Source organism: Clupea harengus, chromosome 20, assembly GCF_900700415.2.
Source record: "Clupea harengus chromosome 20, Ch_v2.0.2, whole genome shotgun sequence".
In the NCBI taxonomy this organism is placed as follows: domain Eukaryota; kingdom Metazoa; phylum Chordata; class Actinopteri; order Clupeiformes; family Clupeidae; genus Clupea; species Clupea harengus.
In genome coordinates this window covers 8,888,000-8,904,457 of record NC_045171.1, presented here as the reverse complement: position 1 = coordinate 8,904,457, position 16,458 = coordinate 8,888,000, and the positions used below count along the sequence as shown (strand labels likewise).

At 45.0% G+C, this 16,458-nt stretch overlaps 2 protein-coding genes across 5 annotated transcripts in view; one reads left to right on the top strand and one right to left on the bottom strand.

Moving 5' to 3' along the window:
- atrx (ATRX chromatin remodeler) overlaps nt 1-3,107 on the top strand; it is a 52,793-nt gene extending 49,686 nt beyond the window's left edge. For all 4 annotated transcript variants that reach the window (XM_031557869.2, XM_031557868.2, XM_031557867.2 and 1 more), the window contains 2 exons: nt 40-168; nt 1,442-3,107. In XM_031557869.2, the coding sequence (XP_031413729.1) occupies nt 40-168; nt 1,442-1,660 (348 nt within the window). In that variant the 3' untranslated portion in view covers nt 1,661-3,107. The remainder of the gene's footprint in view (nt 1-39; nt 169-1,441) is intronic.
- A 2,909-nt stretch (nt 3,108-6,016) lies between these two features.
- fgf16 (fibroblast growth factor 16) lies at nt 6,017-14,385 on the bottom strand. The gene is made up of 3 exons (XM_012830671.2): nt 13,166-14,385; nt 11,208-11,311; nt 6,017-8,454 (listed from the first exon to the last, which is right to left on the bottom strand). Exons 1-3 carry the CDS (start codon nt 13,428-13,430, stop codon nt 8,209-8,211), a joined length of 615 nt encoding a protein of 204 aa, XP_012686125.1. The 5' UTR covers nt 13,431-14,385; the 3' UTR covers nt 6,017-8,208.
- Nucleotides 14,386-16,458: the final 2,073 nt, after the last annotated feature.

Genomic DNA, 16,458 nt, shown 5'->3' with positions numbered 1-16,458 from the left:
TTTGTGTGTGTGTGTGTGTGTGTGTGTGTCCGTACGCAGTGGAAGGACAACCCTAGTCTGGAGGAAGCGCAGGTGCAGGCCATGGCTATGTCCCAGCAGGCCACCATTGAGCGGGAGCGCCAGCGCATAGAGGTGGCCTACAGGGACGTGCTCCACAAGCAGCAGACCGTAAGTACACACCACATCACACACACACACACACACACACTAGATCAACACCCCACGTCACACACTAGATCACCACCCCACGTCACACACACACACACACACACACACGCGCACGCACACACACACACACACACTAGATCAACACCCCACGTCACACACTAGATCAACACCCCACGTCACACACTAGATCAACACCCCACGTCACACACTAGATCAACACCCCACGTCACACACTAGATCAACAGTCGGTTAGCACACAGTCGGTTCCATGCCCAGTCAACTCAAAGCTGGGGAATTACCCTCATTCCCCCCTCAGTTTTTATTCCAAAGTTTGTATCCCAATACCAAAAGCTAGCAAAATTACCGTATTTATACAGTATTTACTGTTAACCACACCATATATAAACCACATTACAGTGTTTTAAGTCATTTTACAAAACAAACTTTATTGACGACTGTTTATTGACTGCGCCCGGGTATTAACCGCAGTTTATTCAACGTTACGTCATCGCGTCACATAAAACTTCATGCGATTTAAAAAGTTGTATGAAGTAGGGATGGGCATTTCAAGCCCAAAAATACTACACTCCCTCCACACACGCATACACACACGCATACACACACGCATACACACACACTCACACACACACACAATTATAGGTGCAGTTCACACTCTGTAGCATTCCGGGTGGGAATACACAACACCTGTTACTTTATCTGTATGGAAGTGTGAATGAAAAATGTGTTATCTATCCCATGTTGTTTTTACCTGAAACATTAATGGGATTCATATGTGAAAGGGGGGGAGAGAGAGACACACACACTCACACTACCTTGCAGATATACTGTGCATGTTATTAACTTTGAGGCGGGAAAGAATGCATTCCCATTTATAGGCCACACCCAAGTATTAACCGCAGGGCTGCACATGTTCTGCAAAATCAATGTATAAACTGCGGTTAGTAGTCAGGAAAATACGGTATGCCAATGAAGGCACTCTCACATGACTTTTCCCACACACCTTCAGTGGTATTAAAGATGAATATTTTTATTTATTTATTTTTTTTTAAACTTACACCTATAGAATCTGAATCTGAGTCCAAGGGCAAGTTAAACTTTAACAATTACGAAAAATAAAAAAAATGTGATGTTGGGGTTTTTATGCAATCAGAATTTACTTCTATGTTTGTTTGCTACTCCAATGGTATATTGAATACTGGAGGGGGGCGAAACAACAAACACTCACCTTTATCCTTCTCCTCCTCTCCTGCAGTTGATGATGTACGTGCAGAAAGTGCTAAACAACCGCAAGGTGCAGGAACAGCAGCTGGCCATGGCCAAGCAGGGGCTGCTCATGAACCAGATGGCTCTGCAGAACGGCATGATGGGACCGGGCAACCTCAACCAGATGGAGCTGATGGGCCTCTACCAGCACCTGCAGCAGATGCAGCAGGGCATGGGCGGCAACCCCGGGCCCTCCAAGGGTCTGTAGGCGCCCTGTCGCCGTGGAGACCACCGCCTCCGCCGCTGCCAATCCGGGGGACGATGCCTCCTGGTGTGGTGGACCGATGCGGCGTTGTAAACCCCCAGCTTCACCCCCTTACGGTCGTTTGTTTTTAAACTCCACCTACCCACCCATCCCTTTCTAACCAACTCTTGCCCGGAAGATGTTCTTTTACTGGGGTTTTGCAATTTACTTTAAAAACAAGAAGAAAAAGGAAGAAAAAAAAGAAAAAAGTTGTGTATATATAGCCGTAATGTTATTTGAACTTCTATTCCATTTTTTCAGCATATTTAAAGATAATAATTAAATTTAAAACTGTTCTCCCCAAATGCTTTCAAGCATTGCATTATTTGTAAGCCCCCAGCGGAGGGTTTGTATTTGTTTTAAAATTATTTTATTTCTTAATTTACTTTTTTTTATATATATATAAATATAAATATACACACTCCGTTCAAGAAAATACCTAACTCAACATATGTGGGACCATAGTGATGCTTCTAACAGATTTCTATGATGTAAAGATCTTAGAGCATTCTTCAACTCTGTAGTTTTCTGTTCTAGACACCCCCCACCCCCCCTTGGCAGTATGGTCAGGTGCTGACATAGGCAGTGATTTCTGAAGCACTGGAACCATCACATCCAGAAGCTATATGTTTAAAATAAACAAGTTATGGCCTGATCATGTCTGTTTAATCATCAAAAACAAAAAACCTGTAAAAAAAATCCCATTTTCTGTAACTCTTGAATTGTTCACTTTTTAGTTGTTGCTCAACAAAACAAAACAAAAAATAATGGAATGCCTGCTTTGTTTGATCTGCTTGCCTGAATTTTCTGGACGTTTTCTTTCTTTTTTTTTTTTTTTTTTGTAACATGGACTATTTCTCCTTCTCGTTGTAAACGTGTAAATGTAGGCTTTTCCGTGTTGTGTGTGTGCGTGTGAGTGTGTGTGATGTTACCTGTTTTTCTTTTACTCCGTTGCCCTCCCGTGTTGCAGTTGCTGACGCAGCTCCACGGCCTGTGTGTAGGGAGTGTATGGAGGGCCTGGTGGCATCTCCGATGCAGTCCCACGCCAGCCTCTCGACCCACTCTCATACCAGGCTGGAGATGGGCACTTAGACCCGTTTTCTACTTTGTAGTTTTTTTTTTTGTTTGTTTGTTTATTTTTGTTTAGTTTTTTTTTGGGAAGGGAGGAGCACTTGTCTTCTCGCATCCGATGCTAAATGAGATGGTTGTTTAACTACAGGAGAGCTGAGAGCTACCCCTGGTCGCACAAGGTGTATTTCAAAACAACGTACAATAACTTTCTTTTTTCCCGCCCAGGAATGTTCTAATGGTAGCAAAAAAAACACACTTGTTTTGCCATTAAAAAAAAAAATCTGTTATTTACTAGACGCGCATTTTAATTGACATTTCAATAAAGTGACCAAAATTGTGACTTCTTTTTGCCCACATCTGTGCTGTAGTTCTTGTATTTAAAAAGTATTGCCTTGCACATGCTAGCACTTTCATGGAAAAAAGGGGGGTGTTGATTGCGCGGGCTACACCCTAGTCACTTATAATAATAATAATAATAATAATAATATTAACAAATCGTGAAAGCGTCATGGCTGCTTCTCTAATATGACCTTAAGTAGTGCTTACTGTCTGCTGGTTGTGTGCTGATGGATGTGTGTTTGTAGTTTGTAAGGGGTTAGTAATATTTCACTCTTGTGACTGGTTGTGTGTTGACTGGTGTGTGTGTGTGTGTGTGTGTGTGTGGTTTGTAAGGGGTTAGTAATATTTCACCCTTGTGACTGGTTGTGTGTTGACTGGTGTGTGTGTGTGTGTGTGTAGTTTGTAAGGGGTTAGTAATATTTCACCCTGTTGACTGGTGTGTGTGTGTGTGTGTGTGTGTGTGTGGTTTGTAAGGGGTTAGTAATATTTCACCCTCGTGACTCAGCTGGATTGTTGACTGGTCACCATGGCCATGGTTCTGATTAGCTCACAGACGAGGAGGGATCGGAGTGTGAGCGGATACTTAACACCCTCTCCCACTGGACACACACACACACACACACACACACACACACACTTACGCAAACACACACTGCAGCCACCATGCCAGCACTCTCCCAGGACATCTCTTAGGCCTCACACCCCACCTTCTATCTGTCTCTGTTGGCCTCTGGCAGACTCTTCCTCACACACACACACACACACACACACACACACACACACACACACACACACACACACACACACACACACACACACACACACAGAGACACACAGAGACACAGAGTCTCACTCACACAAACACAGAAGCGCATGCGCGCACACACACACACACACACACACACACACACACATATATAAATACATACTCTGCCCTCAGTACACTATCAAAACCCTCAATCCTTCATCTGCAATGTTTCGTGTCTTTCTTTTCTGTCTATATAGTATTGTTTTCATTTCTCTGGCTGCCAGGGGTTTTTCCCCACGTCCTTGTCTTTTTCACTGCCCCCATCCCACCCCACCTCCACCCCCCTCTTTCTGTCTCCCTCCCCCCCAGGGGAACTCGTGCTCACAGCTTGTGCAGATCTGCCAGTGGAGAAACATTACAGCTATGGCAGATGTTGAAATGTTGATCCCATCCCTTCTTAGCCTCAGACTGCCACTCGTTCAAGTTCTCTCTGTCCGTGGACCCCCAAATCCCCACCCCCTCTTTCTTTCTTTCTCTTTCTCTCTCTCTCTCTTTTTTTTTCCCCCCCTGCTGTCAGCCAGAGAAGAGTGGGGCCCCAGGTTCTCACACACACCCACGCTTTTCCCCCAACACGCGTTCTCACACACTTCAGCTCACACTCACACACAGCACACCCCGGCGAGCAGACGTTCGCCACCTCCATGAATATGCATCAGCACTTGAAGCGTACGAGGGCGAGTTGAGCAGCCGGTGACGAGACGTTCCAGCACTATGCCCAGTATGCAGTCACCCACTGGCTCCGGCCTCGCGCTGAGCTAGGGAAGGACTCCAGGCAGGGAGAGAGGGGAGTGTTATGTACACCGTCGACTTGTACTTGAGTTACGAGTCGTCTGCAGCAAGAAAGCAGATGCGGACACGAGAGGAGTGTGTGTGATGCCATTTGTTTGGGGCAGGGTTGAGAGTGGTCATCACGGTGTCTTGCCCAGTTAAAATATTCCACATGGCCCCTTTCAATCCCGTTGGGTGTGTTCGTTTGTGGCCAAACCTTAGTGCGTTTGCTGCGCTTAGAAAGGACAGAAAAAGTAGAGTGGGCCTTTTTACCTCTATTGCCTTTTAAATGTTGGCTATTCTTAGTTATTGTTTTTCCTGCTGCCAGAGTTTGATTTCTGTGGAGATTCAGAGGAGATTCAGTTGGGGGGAGAACAGCGTGTGTGTGTTGGGGGGGGGGGTGTTCTGGGGCCAAGAATCGTCAATTGACATCAGCGGATCGTACCTAGTTCCCTGGAGACGGATCACTGATGAGCAATCTATTCAGCCCCCAAAGAATTCAACTCTCACTTGGGCAGCGAGGACATTTGACAGAACGCCTCTCCTCCCTGTCAACATTTTTGGAGGAGCAGGGCGGTGGGGTGGGGGTGGCGTGGAGGAGGTGTGGGTGGCGAGCACGGCTCCAGGTTAAGGTGTTTAGACACGTCTCCTGTACTCTGAGGATTGGCCATGTGTATTGCACATTTCTCTGGCAGAACTGTACCAGAACAGTGGAATGCAATGGTGAACTCGCATCGTATAAGTTTTCATGTAGAATGTTTTTTCTCGTCATTTCACAGTGTCAAGCCTTAAAGTAGACCACACATGAAGTATGTAACCTTTTGTCTGAAGTATTGAAAAAAAAATCTTGTGAAAGTGCAAGTTCATATACAAGTCTGACTTTTAAGAGGTTTAAAAAAAAAGTACAAGAATCTGAATGCATTGAGACAGAAAGAGAAAGGGGGATATAAACATGAGCAAATGTAATACTGTGCTGAAAATCTATGCTGGTAAAACGTACACTCCCTCTGAAGGGGAAACATTATTCAAGCTGAATGTGTTCATCCTGCTTGGGTGAGCAAAGGTGAGAATTTCCCCTCTCACACAAACAAGGAAAGTGAAGAGGGGAAAAAAGACGGCATGTTGATTCACATAACTATGAGGCCTAGCACATAAATCAAAGCACCTTATCACACATTATGGATATCCACTCTGCTTCCTTATCTTATCCTCCCCTCCAATGTAATATTGTGTATTACTTCTTAAAGGAGATCAAAGGGATTGCCCAATAGCCAGACCATTCATTTTACATTTGCAGTACCTTTCCACTCACTCAAAAATATCCACTCACAATAGACAGTCGATATGACAATTTTATTGTCGATTCCTTTTCAATTCAAATGTTTTGATAGCATTTTCCATTGTATATTTTCAGTAGAATCTACAGTTCTGATAACTTCAAGTTCATTACAAAATAAAGTCTTTGCAATAAATAAATATATAGATTTATAATTTTATATGTAGAAAATAAATATATTGTACATCTCATAAATAGGTTCATACATATTTACACTTCTGTCACTTGCATTTTTTTGTTAATAATGTTCCTGACAGTCTGAACATTACAAGTCAATCTCGGTTCCTTACCAACAAAGGTCCTATCTATGCCCACGAAACACTGACCTCTGACCTGTGCCTCAAACCAATGGCACTTTGCCACTCCTCCCTAGTTCCTCTGTGCCGGAGATATCAACACCACAACTCACAGGCTGTCTAAACAGAATGCCACTGTGGGCTCTTGGCTCACCCAACCCTACGTCCACCCTCCCTCCCTCCCTCAAAGAGATGCTTGCGCTGGGAAGGACCAGGAAGAACATTCTTGAAATTCCATCTCTGTTGACGTCTTTAAAAAGCACTGTGAAATCTCGCCTCTGAGAGATGTCATGTAACGAGTAACGTGTCTCCTGTTTAGATGATGCAGCGCTATCTTAAGGCAAGAAGGGCACAATGGTTGCTACTTTTAGCTGCAACTAAACTTTCTAAACTTGCTTCAAAATAAGAGTACATGATTGGCGCGTATGATTCATTTCAGTGTTACACCTTTTGAAAACCCACATGCCATACCTGCCCAGTTGTTTCTCTGAACTGGCATGACTGTTCATGATTGGATGAGTTGTGGCTGAGAGAACCTTCCGGATCCTTCTACAATGCTAGAGAACGTGTTGCAGAGGGGTGTGCGTAAGTGCTTGTTGACATCTTGTGTGCCACACTGAAGATGCTGGTCTTGCTCTCATGTCCTACTCTCATGTACCATGATGACGCATTATTTCTCGTTCTTTCATTTTGGTCTAGTCCTCAGTCAATTTTAAAACCAGTTTTCCATGTAACAGTACCTGAAACGTTCAACTACTTTTTTTTTATATATATATAAACAAAGTTCATTGGTAATGCTGTATTGCTACATCTTGACTTGATTCATAGCCTAGAGTTTATCCCACATCTGTATAAAGACCTAGTGGTAGATTGTCTTGTTTACCTCAAAACACCTCAGTTTTGTTGCCCAGGGGGGTTCAGGACCCACAAAGACTGTCTTTAGTCGTCTAAGACACTGCCTGAGCACGAGTGACTTGGTAATGGGGGAAGTGAGTTCAAGGGCCCCATACAGGTGAATAGATGAATTCCTAATACATGTCAATGTATTCGTGGTACCCAAGAGTTATGAGCTGGGTATTAACTAGTAAATGAGTGATTCAGTTGCCCAGGTGTAGCCTTAGGTAGAGAGTAGAAATTTGAGAAATGAAAGGCTGTAATACAATGTTCTTCACAGTGTACACAATGTACATTATGCTAACCCGTGCCCTAGCTGGAGCTGTATGCTGCACTGCACTATTAAATGAAATGGGAAATGAATACATAGTGTCTTAGGCTACTTAATGGACCAGTGGAGCTGATTTTTAAGAACAGAGATGTCTTTTTCTCCCCCCCAAGTAAACGCAGGGGAAGTGCAGTGACCAAGTGCTTGCGCATGTTCAAAAGGGTTCAGCCCCACAAGCAGGTCTAGAGTGGTTTCCTCAGGTCCAGAGTGGTTTTCTCAGGTCATTTTGTGATATAGTTTCTCTTCTCCCCACATAGTGCCTCTCGCCTGGTTTGAGATCCAGGTGATTGAGAGGTACGATGGCCATCGCTTTGGCCAGATCTGGCTCGTGCCAGATTCACTCGCTCGTTCACTCTCTCACACACACACCTGCCTGCATGATCGATGAGGAAAAGAGGACAGAAAAAAAAACAAGTGTTTGTGACGCATCAAGGAGGGGAAGCTACAGTGTCCAGGAACACACACACATGCGGCCTGTTTATCTCTGCACAGGAAAGGGCCAAAAGCCATGGTTATTAGCACCAGAAGGTGAACATAAACACTGGCCAGAGAGGAAAGGAGGGGGGGAGGAGCGGCAATAGGAGGATTTCAGGGAGTCCACCGGTCCGTCCATCCATCCGCCATCGCCACACCTTTCCGTGGCCGTGCCCGAGACCCTGGCCCTAATTTCGGTCACGTGGGTTGGAAGAGGTCCCTGTAGGCCTGCGGGATCTTGTCTATTTCCACAGGCCTGGGTAGGAAGTGTGTGAGCTTCTGGTGCTTCTTAGTCCTGCCGCCCTCTCGCGGCGAGCCGTCCTTGTTCAAGGCCACGTAGTAGTACCTCCCCGTGTCGGTGTGCTTGTAGAGCGTGGAGGCGTAGGTGTTGTACCAGTTCTCCTCAAACTGCTCGCGGAACACACACTCCTTTGTCAGCTTCTTCTGCAAGACAAAACAAAACATGAAAAAGGAGATGAAAAAAAAGAGCAGAAAGAAAGAGATGATTTAGGACGTGTGGAGGAGAAATAATATGCACCACATGCTGGCCAGCGCTTTCCATCACATCTTCCTCGGAGAGCCTCCGCACTTTGAGAGAGACGGATTTAGCTACAAATATTTTGGCCTGAGCGACGTCCAGGTTTACTTATTAGGCAAACAGTCATAACAGAGTGTCCGTGAGAACCGCATAACATCCAGCAGCTCCTCTGGTGACATCCAAGCATTGGGTTCAGTGTTGTTTATATGGTAAGAGCTCACATCGTTCTGGGGGGGTGGGGGGTGGGGGTGGTTTCAAGCAGCTACCCTTTCTCTAGCAGACATGCTGGCCTGGAGTAGCAGTGGGGATAAGATTCTAGCAGTTCTATTCTAGAGTGTTGAATATCCAGGCTGTAGTCCTAGTGATATATGAATGTGGCCTCTGCTGCCCTGGTCGGACTACAGAACTAGCAAGGGTAACGGAGTGAGAGACGATGAGGGGGAGATGTGATGGGATATGATAAGAGATAACTCTAGGCATGGATTTGTGCCAGATTAGGGCCACGGTCACTTGTGAACTGGACAGAGGCTAGAAGCGGCACTGGTCTGGCACTATTGTGTAACCACAGCACACCAGGATGAAACTAATCCCAGGTAACAGGTGTCTACTGCCGTGTCTCTCTCTCTTTCTCTCTCTCTCTCTCTCTCTCTGTCTGTCTCTCACACACACACATACATACATGCACACATACATTCACTGACATGAACAAAAAGAGTGGGAGGAGAGACTGGCAGAGGAGAACTTTTTAGTTAAAGCCCTGTTATCTGTCTCCACCCGTTAACTTTTCGCGCTTGTTATCCAGCCCTCAGTATTATTATTCTCCAGTGATGTAACAGGCACAACTAGTTGAAACACAGCAGTCTGTGAGACAAATGTATGGGCTGTCTGCTGATGTGTGTGTGTGTGAGAGAGAGAGAACACCCTGGAGTTTAGCAGGTGTGGATTTGTTAGTTGATGGGGCCACCAAGAATCACGGAGTACATCTGGGCTGTTCTGCAGTTGCTGCTGACGTGTGATGGCTCCGTTACAAGACTATGTCAATCGCTGTGCTAGAGTCAGAAATGGCAGAACCTCACAGATGGACTGAATACAGAGAAGCGAGACCGAGCCATGTCTGATTCCATGAAAAAAAGGGAAAAGGTACACGAACAAGATGGATTGAGTGCCTTGGACAAGCATGGCTATGAAATAATAAATGTGATTTCTTTTTTTGTTTTTGTTTTAGTAGTTGGACTTAAGAAGCTTATTCTCAGCCACTAAAAGGATTCAAGGCGAGTTAGTCATACCCAACAGCAGTGCACACATTTCAATGTGTCTGGACTGAAAAACATGGATTCTAGTTGGATGGGGTGGGGGGTGTGATGGGGAAGAACACTTGTGGGAGAGCACTGACAGGTCCGACCGGCTGGTCTGTCTGTCTGTCTGTCTGTCTGTCTATCGCCCTGACAAGGGAATCTGTGTGTGCGTGTGTGTGTGTGTGTGTGTGTGTGATCGCAGTCAACACTAGGCCAGGGCAGAGTGCACTCTTCCCAGGAGAAATTATGGGATAGAGGGGCTACCAAGCCCCTCCACACTCCTCTGTTACTGACCCTCTGCCTCGGTCCACAGATACGTGCACATTTTAATAGGACTTTATCAAGTTACATGTTAAGTCCCACTTCTTTTTTCTCAAGAGCGAGTCAATAATGAGGCTTTTTTTCCCCCTACTCTTAAGACCCTGAGATATTTAGTTAGACCTTCCCTTTCTGCTCTGAGAAATTTGATAGCCTGTCTCTCCCTTCTGTGTTGGGCAAGTGCTGGGAAAACAAGAGACAGAGAGAGAGAGAGAGAGAAAGAGAGAGAGAGAGAGGGAGAGAAAGAGGGGAAGAGGCTAAGACAGTCCATCAGCAAATGGTGATTGATTTTGCATGCTATCTTACAAAGGCATGTTATTTTAACAGGCATATCTTCAGGTATTAGAGCCAGGGCTCTCGCACATACCGAGGGAACCCATAGCACTGCCCAGACCTCTCCAGCGCTGCCTCGCTCACCGATCATATACCCCCCCCCCCAGTGCGAGAATGTTCTCTAAACCGACCTATGTGTACCTTGGAAAAAATGTAAATATTTTAGAGGACACAAAACAAAATTCAAGAGGTTTCCTTCTCGTTCGAGATTTAAGATTCTCTCTGGGGAAATGTATCTGGTGTGGGAGAAAAACAACCCCTGAAATCGGGGTAAACAAGCCTGACTGGCTTATGGCCATGGAGTTCCTTCCCTCTCTCTCTCTCTCTTTTCTCTCTTTCTCAATCTCTAAACCTCTATAATTCTCACTCCACCTGTCTCCCGCTCTCACAGACGCGCTCTGAAGACGAGTGGAGAGGGTCATGGGGAGAATCTCGGCTGCACAAACATGACCTGCTATGTCTGGCCTCGTACGGGGCGCAGATTAAGACACGGGACTGGTGTCTGCCATACCAGCCCACGCAAATTACTGCGAGGCGGGAATCTGATCTGCCATTTCTGTGGGCTTATGCCAGTGGCATGTCCACACCGGCTAGCCCAATCGCTGTAATCAAGATCTTTAAAGCAGAATCTTTAGTTAGGATAGTCGCAAACAGGATATGATTAGGTGGTGGTGTGGATGGAGAGAGAGTATGTGTGTGGGGGGTTGACTTACCGACCCATAGAGGTCGCCTCTCTCATTCATCCCTAGGTACAGGCCTGCGTCCACTCCCCGAATGCTGACCAGGCCCACTGCCAAACTGATGAACTCCAGAATACCTGAGATTGTTTTGGGTTTTTTTTGGCAAAAAGAAAATGGAGAGCACACTTTAGTCATTCATTTGAGCTGTCCTATGTTGTCCAGAGTTGCACACTTTACGTGGGTGGTATCTGTATATCATCTTCCTTTTTGCATGTAATCTGATTAGATCATAACCATTTTGTTTTACAGTATTAAATACACATCAGGTGTACCAAAAACAAATCGTTTTTCTTTAAACATTACATGACACAGGAGAGTTCAGATGAGAATTAAACATATTTGTGGGAAACTCCTCCAGCTATTGCAAATGTGTAAATATGTGTATAATATTACACGCTGCCTGTAACTGTGCAAAGCCGATAACATACATTTTTGACATAGTTTTGGTCTCCGGTGAAATGCTGCATGTATAAAACCACTGTTTACCACCGCAGGAGAAGGTGGCTACTTTTACATGTAAGTTGGTAACTTCCTTGACCAGAAGGAAGGCAACGTGTCTACGGTGTTTTATTGCGCCTTAGAATGGTCGTTTGACTGTGAATGACGCTTCTGGGAAATCGAAGGGCTATGATTTGTGCAGGAGATCCCGAGACTAGACAGGCACTCCTGAATCAACAACACCTGCCGCTCTCCCTGCATGTCTTCGCAACGAGAAGTCAGGTGAATGTGCTCATAAATAATGAATGCCCTAGACCTTCTATCTACCTTGCCAATCCACTGAGCTATACAAGAACGCGTATATTTGAGGAATGGCTCCGCCGAAGCAAGGGAATAATGTTTTTGTTATAAAAACCTTAACAAGTTCAAACTCCAGAAAAGTAGGGTTAGTTCACAAAACTAAAAGTAGGTTCACAAAAAAAGAACTAGCGCTCGCGCCCGGCCACCTGGATCAACTATTACTAAGCGCTGCGATGCCAAGAGATGACACAGAAAATCCTTGCAACGCCTGCGAGAAGAAACGCGTGTTTCTCATTCGTCTAATCAAAGACACAGGCTTTCTGCAACACATTGCTGACAAACGCTTTAAATTTCGCCTTTCAAGGATGCCAGACACAGACTCGCAGACCACCCAATCCACTGAAGTGCCTTGTTTTGGTTAAGAACCAAACACAAAAGCTCCTTGAATTCCAGAGTGGTCATGCCTTGATTTAGAAATATTTTAACGTTCTCTTGGCGTAGCTTCACCTGCAGACACTGTGAACATTAACTTTTTATTGCTCTACTCTGTTTTCTTATGATAAGTTCAACATCACGAACGATTTACATTAAACGTACAATTAATGATGTATGTCGGTCCTGTGTCCTTTGAACAAGTTTAAGCAAGAAAAAAAAAAAACAGCCTAACGCCGCTCACTTGTTTACAGCTGAGAGAAGACACCTGCGTTCTTTACAGCGCTTGTCAGCACAGGGAGTTGCGGGGATATTGGGGTCTCCCAGGCTGTGGGTGGGCGATACTGGAGATCGTCCACCTTTGTAAACCTGTTACAAACTAGGTAGTCTACAGGGACCAGACAAAACCATGTTCGACAAAATTGTCCTTAAACAATCTAGGCTAAAGCCGAATGCCCTGAACGAACCCCCTTCACTCCCCAGTGTATCATGTTCTCAAATGTCCCGGCTCTCTCACCACAGACGGCGACGGGCAACAAGAACCAAAAAGCTCCTTTAATCCCTGTCCAGTGTCCAAAGTGTTAGCGACACTTTGTCTGTCTCCTATGTCAATTTTGACCTCTACTTTAAATGATTAATGGGCGGTGTTTCCAATGGCGGGGTAAAATAATCTATTTGACCAAACTCGTCAATGCCAAAGCAGAGTGTGCGTCAAGGTGCGATGATTTATTGACAAACGTGGTTCAATGATGCGCTCTCACCGAATCTACTGTGATCCTGTCTGGTACCATGGACGGTGCCGTTGGGAAATATCTCCAGTTGAAAGCCGGTCCGACAATACAGCTGTCGCCGCCGCAGAATCCCTTTAAGGTGTTCAAAATCCGTGAGAGAGCCTCGCTGTAATCTCCCCTCGATCAGTCCCAATCTTTCATTCAAACCTGCAGGCGACTCTGAGAGAGGTCCCAATGCAGGCAAGCTTTGTAAATCCAAATCCAGGGCCCCGAGAAATCCCCCGACCTCTGCCATCGCGCACACTTGGCAGAGTTGTTTATGCAATGTGAAATATAGGTTGACTCTGGAGGAGCGGTTGGCTGTGTGAGGCGAGGGTCCGACCCATGCAGATGCCCGTGAGGACGTGCCCGGCGCGCGATGGCTTGCTCCTCATAAAACTACTTCATTAATCGTCCCGCACTATTCATCACATGGAAATGTCTGTTTATTAGATTGAAAGAGCCGTTTATATACATACTTGCCGCGCATTCTCAACTTGGATATTCAAATGCAAGCCACGCCTGGCTGGCATCCCTTCTTTACGCACATCAATTTCCTTACTGAGGAAAAATGTCGTTTTACCCGAGCCTTTGTTATTGATACTGCCGATACTTTTGTCCCAGTAACCGCAACTCCCTCCAAAATTACTCTGTTATTAAAGCTGGAATCGAAGTCGGAAAGAAGTCCGTGCATCTCACCCAGCCGCTGGAGCATAACTGTCTTGAGCTGCAGCTTGTAGTTTGAGATAAAAACGTGTAACGAGACGCACGCAAGAAACACTTTGATTGGTGTGCGCCAAGATGTGTCAGAGCCAAGAGTTTGCCTACATCAATCAAGGCATTACGCGTTGTGGATGATAGCGAGCTGGAAAGTTACATGGGAGCGGTGGAACAAAAATGTCCGTGAGGAAAATCATCCGTGGAAATGGAGTTTTGGAAAAAAAAAAATCTCCAGCGCGTCCAGAGTATACCACACCTTTCTCATATGGCACAGTCCCCCTCTCCTCTCCGCCTCCCAGACCAAACCAAGAAGCGGCAGCTGGCCGTCAGGACCTGCGTCAAAAGTCTGAGGGAAAAGTTCAGTCCGATAGCGGTGCGCTCGTTGTGGTGTGTATTACGAGCCACTGGAGAAGCTGAGTTTGAAGTTTTAATGAAAGTTTTTTCTCCACCTCCTCGTTGGAAGCAGGTGCTTCCTCGTCTTGTCCCTCGGCGGTAGTAGTATAGCGCTAAACCAGCTGCTAGATTGTAGACTGAGGAGAAGGGGAGGGGGTGAGATGGGGGCGACAGACAAAACGTTGATGACGTATTTTATTAAACTTGACCGGCACACAGAATGCCTGGACTCTTTAATAAAGTTCGAAACGTATATGCGTCAGTAGACATGAGAATGATAATCATTTCGAGCGGCATCATATGGACTGTCTTATATCCACCAACGCTTGAGAAAGTCATGCGCAGCGTCAGAAGCCTCCGCCTAATAACAACGTGTCCTCTCAGAGAGAATTTGTGGAGGTATTGACCTCGCTCGTCCTTTGAGGGGAATCTGTCTCAAATGTAAATAGACCAACATGTTTCAAGTCGTGTAAGTTATTGCAAGGTAGCGTGAGAGGTTTGCCTGCGACCTGCTAACCGTATGCACAACATTTGTCATTTTAAATTCACACCCTCTTCCCAGAAATTCGCGGCTGCGTTTCGCTCTCTCCACAGTGCTTTCTGGTGAGGTCTTTTTCCAAAAACCTGTCAGCTTAGAATTCAATGTTTAATGGACATACATGTCGAACATGTTCCATCTCTGGAGAACACATTTGGCTCTCACACTACGCTTGAGCAGCCGACATGAAAGGAGATTGTAAAAGCGCTATCAAGAGTAATAAATGAAAGATGTGATTTATGATTTGATTGGGCCTCCTTTTCCCCTTATTAGAACAGGTCCTGGCCTGTACAAGCTGGTTATTGGCGTTTTTTCCCCAAGCCTAATCCACATGCCTATTGTGCATGAAATACAAACAAATCCCCAAGACAGGTTTAATTAGTCAGCTGGTCCAAAGTCACGTCAAGAGGAAGAACAGAAGACACTATTATGTCAATAACATGATTTACCAATTAGAGGTGTTGTTGTTCCTCTTCAGGAAAACCCCTGCTCTCAGGTGTGTTTGTACCTGTTCAGGAGCCCATGCAGGTTCTTATTATTCCACAGGCCAGCGATTCACACAGCTGGGCTCAGACTGCAGCTAGAGCAGAGATCAGCCTATATTAAAAATATCAAGACAGCGCCAGAATTCTGTTGAATCCATTTGTGGGACTGATAAAAGCAACGCTCAGAAGGGTGTTACGACACTGTTGAGAACGTTGGTTAATTTTAGCAATCAAAATGAGTTTGTGAATGTGTATGTGTGTTTTCTTCAAAGTCGGACGTGCAATATCATTCACTTGCAACGTCAAACATTGGAGCAACAGCATATTGTTTCACAGAACGGTACTACATTAGTCATCATCTGACAATTTGACAAAGTTATCTGACACCAAGAATCTATGCATTGAAAACATATTTTATTAGGATCATATTTTAAAATACATTCATTCCTCACTTTGAGAGAAAACAAAGATTACACAGGGACACACAGACTAGATATGAATGCCTACACTATTGTTCGCATTAATGTTTATAGTCATAAAATAAGACTGGTGTGTATTTCTGAAACCATGTGTTTTCGTCATTTCCTTTAGCTTACTTATGATGGGAAAATTCAAGCAAGGTCTTTATTATTTGTTTGTCTGTTTGTTTGTTTGTGCTTGTTTAGCAGATACATTTGTCCAGAGCAACTTACCGAACTCCCAGTGAACTGAATCTTGCTGTTGCTGGTGTTTTGGCATCGCAATGCTGTGACTGCTCCAACAATGCCATCAGTAAAGTACAGTATAAACCTTTCTCTGTGTTAAAAATCCATGCCTGTTTTAACTGCTTTGTCATGTGCAGTAACGTCTAAAACATGTTGCACTCGCTCTCTCGGCAGGATCTCTACTGCAGGGAGGAAAGAGGCCCTGCTTCTGAATGTGAGAGCATTTGTTGCACTCCACAATTCCTCACTAATTGTCAGAATAATTTCGTTTAAAAAGGGACATAGTCTATTTTTGTGTTTAGTATTATTTACCAGCTAACAGCAAGACTCCTGAAGACTCAGCTTAGTGTAGTATCTTGGTGAGAGGAGGTCTCTTTAGAGGCAGTAGTGACAGTTGGGGGGGGCGACAGAATATGAGAAATACTGAATTACAATGCTGACCCT

Coding starts and splice junctions, on each gene's coding strand:
- fgf16 (XM_012830671.2), bottom strand. CDS start 13,430: ATGGCAGAGGTCGGGGGATTTCTCGGGGCCCTGGATTTGGATTTACAA. Junction 11,312..13,165: donor ACAGGATCACAGTAGATTCG/GTGAGAGCGCAT, acceptor AAACAATCTCAG/GTATTCTGGAGTTCATCAGT. Junction 8,455..11,207: donor GAGGCGACCTCTATGGGTCG/GTAAGTCAACCC, acceptor TTTGTCTTGCAG/AAGAAGCTGACAAAGGAGTG.